At 46.8% G+C, this 4,283-nt stretch overlaps 1 protein-coding gene across 1 annotated transcript; it reads left to right on the top strand.

Moving 5' to 3' along the window:
- The first annotated feature begins 511 nt into the window (after window positions 1–511).
- LOC123668110 lies at window positions 512–3,944 on the top strand. The gene is made up of 2 exons (XM_045601904.1): window positions 512–1,942; window positions 3,879–3,944. Exons 1-2 carry the CDS (start codon window positions 512–514, stop codon window positions 3,942–3,944), a joined length of 1,497 nt encoding a protein of 498 aa, XP_045457860.1.
- The last annotated feature ends 339 nt before the right edge of the window (window positions 3,945–4,283 follow it).

Here is a 4,283-nt window from a genome sequence, read left to right as displayed (position 1 = left end):
CGGCCGTGGCTAGTGTGACCACCCATCGAGCAAAGACGCGCCGCCAAGTGACGCGTCTTGCGACACGACTTATCGTGCCGTGAGGCGCCTCGCGTTCCGAAACGATGCTCGTAATAGCCAATCATAGGGGTATGGGTATGTACAGTTGCGCTGCGTCTAGTGACAGGATCCTGATCTGCGTAGTCACTGCGCCGGACGTCTCGACCTGGAGGGTAGCGGGATCCGAAGCACGGTGCACCGCTGGCCGACCGCAGGCAGTAGGGGGCCCAACTAGTAGGTTCGCCACCTATGAAAGGCTGCCCCGCCACCTAGCGAAAAATCCAGGGATGGCTTCCATCGTGCCGGTTGGCGACCGGTGAGAGGACCCGATGGCGATTTCCTGGGGGGTTCGGGCGTCCCCGCAGTCTCCGGTCGAGTCTTCTTTAGTGTGGTTTCTGCAAAAATCGTGGAGTCTATAGACGCAGCGCCTCGTACAACTACCATTTCCCCTCCTATTCACCCCTTGACCACAATGAAGAACAAGAAAAAAAGTAAGGTTAAACAGCGGCTGCACCTCCTCTCTCTCAAAGTGCACCTCACCAACATACGAGGATTGCACTCAAATCTCGTTGCAGTCCACCACCACCTGGAGACTGAGAGGCCGCATTTACTTTTTCTTACGGAGACGCAAATTGGTAGCCCAGCAGATGTAACGTACCTGCAGTACCCTGGGTATTCGCTCGAACATAATTTTAAATCTCACGCTGGAGTCTGTATGTTTGCTCGTGATGATGTTTGCTGCCGGCGTCTTCGTAACTTAGAGATACCTAACCTTTCCATCATGTGGTGTTTATTGGATACGGGCATGGAGCAGATTGTGTATGCCTGTACCTATCGGTCGCACAGTGGTGATCGGGAGACTACTCGGATGTTCGACTATCTCAGTGAGACGGCTGACATGGTCCAACGTCGGTATCCAGCTGCCCAAATGGTATTTCTGGGGGATTTTAACGCTCACCACCAGGACTGGCTGTTCCCATACCAGAATACCGACCACGCCGGGAGAGAGGCGCTCAAATTTGCTCTGTCGCTAGATCTTACCCAGCTAGTCCAAGAAGCAACACGAGTACCCGACGTTGACGACCATACACCTAATTGTTTGGACCTTCTGTTGACAACTGACCCAGACCGGTCCTCGGTATCAGTTGCAGCTCCCCTGGGCACATCTGATCACTGTGTGGTAAAGTCAGTATCTAACTTTCACCCTCTACATACAGGTCCTACCGGAACCAGACGTGTGTGGCGATATAAGTCGGCAGATTGGGATGAGATGCGACACTTTTTTGCATCCTACCCTTGGCGGCGGACTTGCTTCTCTTCCAGTGATCCGTCGAGTTGCGAACAAGAAATATCGGAAGTGATACGTCAGGGGATGGAGTACTTCATTCCATTTGCTGATGTATCACTAGATGGCAAGATCCCTAGGTGGTATAATGCAGAATGTGCCGAAGCTGCAGCCCGTAAGGACTCAGCGTTTGCAGCGTGGGCTGAAGCCCGTACCCTTAAATCTCCGGACATAACTACGAGGAAGAGAGCGTTCAACTCGGCTGCCAAGTCCTACAAAAGGGTTCTTAAAAAAGCTCATTTCAACCGTATTAAACGCATCGGAGCCCAACTAGCTTCCCATCCGCGCGGTAGTAGAGCATTTTGGTCACTCTCTAAGTCGGTTGAAATGAGCTTCTGCCGTCCCTCGCTGCCTCCTCTGCTTAAACCAGATGGATCGCTGGCCTTTACTGCGACAGACAAGGCTAACCTTTTAGCGAATCTGTTTGCAGAAAATTCGCTCCTTGATGCAGGTAGTGCCTCACCGCCCAGACATCCACCTTGCGACTCTGTTATGTCAGAACTACGCATTCGCCAAACTGAGGTTTTGAGAGTACTCCGTAACTTGGACGTGAATAAGGCTAGTGGTCCTGACGGGATACCAGCAAGAGTACTTAAACACTGTGCTCCTGAGTTGTCTCCTATTCTCACGCGCTTGTACCGCCTCTCTCTAAAATCCGCTCAAGTTCCTAAAGCATGGAAGATTGCCAACGTACAACCTGTACCTAAAAAAGGTAGTCGTGCCGACCCGGCTAACTATAGACCTATCGCGATCACCTCCATACTGTGTAAAAGTTTGGAGCGTATACTGAATGAAAAGCTCCTAGCATACCTTGAGTTGAATGACCTCCTGTCGGACCAGCAATACGGTTTCCGCCGTAACAGGTCCACGGGGGATCTTTTAGTGTACGCCTCGCACATCTGGGGCGAAGCCTTGGACAAGCACGGAGAAGCGCTAGCTGTCTCACTTGATGTATCGAAGGCATTTGACCGGGTCTGGCATGAGAGCCTATTGAGCAAGCTTTCAGCTTACGGAATACCCCCGGGCTTGTGTGACTGGATATCAGATTTCCTGAGTGGACGATCATTCCGGGTGGTCTTAGATGGCTCCTCGTCTGACTTGATGGCGGTTAATGCCGGTGTCCCTCAGGGATCAGTTCTCTCTGCAACCCTCTTCTTGATTCACATAAATGACCTCCTCAGGCCCGGTATCTTTGGATACGCGGATGACAGCACTGTTACGGAGAGATACGTGTCCGGTCCCCGAGCTGGTGGGGCTGAAACTCATGAGCATAGAGAGGCTCTGGTTGAACGCATGAATTTGGCTTTGAAAGAGGTATCCGATTGGGGTGACGCCAACCTAGTCAAATTTAATGCTTCCAAAACGCAAGCGTGTCTTTTCACCGCTAAACGGAGTCCATTCCCATTGGCTCCGACTTTCCGGGGTGTATCTGTACTGATCACCGATAGTATTGATCTTCTAGGCATAAATATTTCGTCTAATATGAACTTCGGACAATGCATAGAATCCAAGGCAAAAATTGCTGGTAAGAAACTTGGTATCCTCAATAAAGTCAGGCAGTACTTCACACCGGAACAGCTTCTTACTCTCTACAAAGCACAAGTTCGATCGTGTATGGAGTACTGCAGCCACTTATGGGATGGCTCTGCCAAGTACCAGCTCGCTGCTTTGGATTCTGTGGATCGACGCGCCAGAAGACTCATCGGTGACAAATCGCTGGTTCGCTCTAGACTTCAAAGTCTCGAGCATCGGCGCAAGGTTGCCTGTTTGTCGGTATTTTACAGGTTATATTTCGGAGAGTGTGCTCTAGAACTATACAATTTGGTTCCACCATCACCTTTCTACCACCGAACCGCAAGGCATCGCATGAATCTGCACCGCTATGTGGTTGAAATCCCACGATCTCGCACTAAACGATTTGCTTCCTCGTTCCTAATACGCACCGCAAAAATTTGGAATGCCCTTCCGGCTTCCGTTTTTCCAACGAACTATAACTTGGGTATCTTTAAATCAAGAGTGAATAGGCATCTTCTAGGCAAGCGCGCACCACCTTAGGCTGCATCTTCACTTGACTTCAGGTGAGATCGCAGTCAAGCGCTAGTCTATATATTTAAAAAAAAAAAAAAAAAAAAAAAAAAAAAAAAAAAAAAAAAAAAGAGCTACAGTAGGATGTAACACTGTTGAGAAGGTCCATTGGGCAAAATTTATATTTAAATTTTACCACCAAGATTCCCCAATACTGGAGAAGTTTATCAAAACCTAGGATAATAAGCGGAACCAGTGGCCGTAGATCAGAACGAAGTGTCTTTTTAAACAACATTTATTTTTAATATCGACGTCCAAAAAGCCATTTTTATAATTGAATATAGCCTAAGTCTTCTATAAATTAATAGTTTAACCTCAAGAAAACTTTTCAAGTATTGAATTTCGGAGCACGTAAGTCCTTCATCTTTGTAATATAAATACAGATTTGCCATTAATTTTATATTTCTAGCCATATTTCTTAGAAATCAGGACATATGATGTACGGTTCGCAGACCAAAGACCTAAAACTAACTAACCTAAAAATTTGAGTACTCCTAAAATCAGAAAAGTGCGAATCGAAGTTATAAACACATGGCTTCGTACAACATGTTTTTTTTTTTTTTTTTTTAAATCAAAGTTCAAAAAGAACCATTAAAACATTAACGTTTATGGGGATCTTTTTTATTTTTAAATAACTTCAAAAAATGGAGGAGGTTCTTAATGCAATTGTATTTTTTATGTGCAAGTTTTAATTGGGCACACTGATATTGGTGATTATTTCTACACTAGCTTCTGCGCGCGACTTCATTCGCGTGAAATTCTTACTTTGGGCTAACGCTAACTTTAATAATTTGCGAAATTTTTAACTGTTCAC

The sequence above is a fragment of the Melitaea cinxia genome, chromosome 30 (assembly GCF_905220565.1).
Source record: "Melitaea cinxia chromosome 30, ilMelCinx1.1, whole genome shotgun sequence".
NCBI classification, from domain to species: Eukaryota; Metazoa; Arthropoda; class Insecta; order Lepidoptera; family Nymphalidae; genus Melitaea; species Melitaea cinxia.
The sequence above is the reverse complement of the archived record's forward strand: the minus strand, read 5'-3'. Positions and strand labels throughout refer to the sequence as shown.

Bases quoted from the DNA above. Each gene is read 5' to 3' on its own strand.
- LOC123668110 (XM_045601904.1), top strand. From the start codon at position 512: ATGAAGAACAAGAAAAAAAGTAAGGTTAAACAGCGGCTGCACCTCCTC. The intron at 1,943-3,878 runs GCTAGTGGTCCT...TTATATTTCTAG, and splicing joins GTAACTTGGACGTGAATAAG to CCATATTTCTTAGAAATCAG.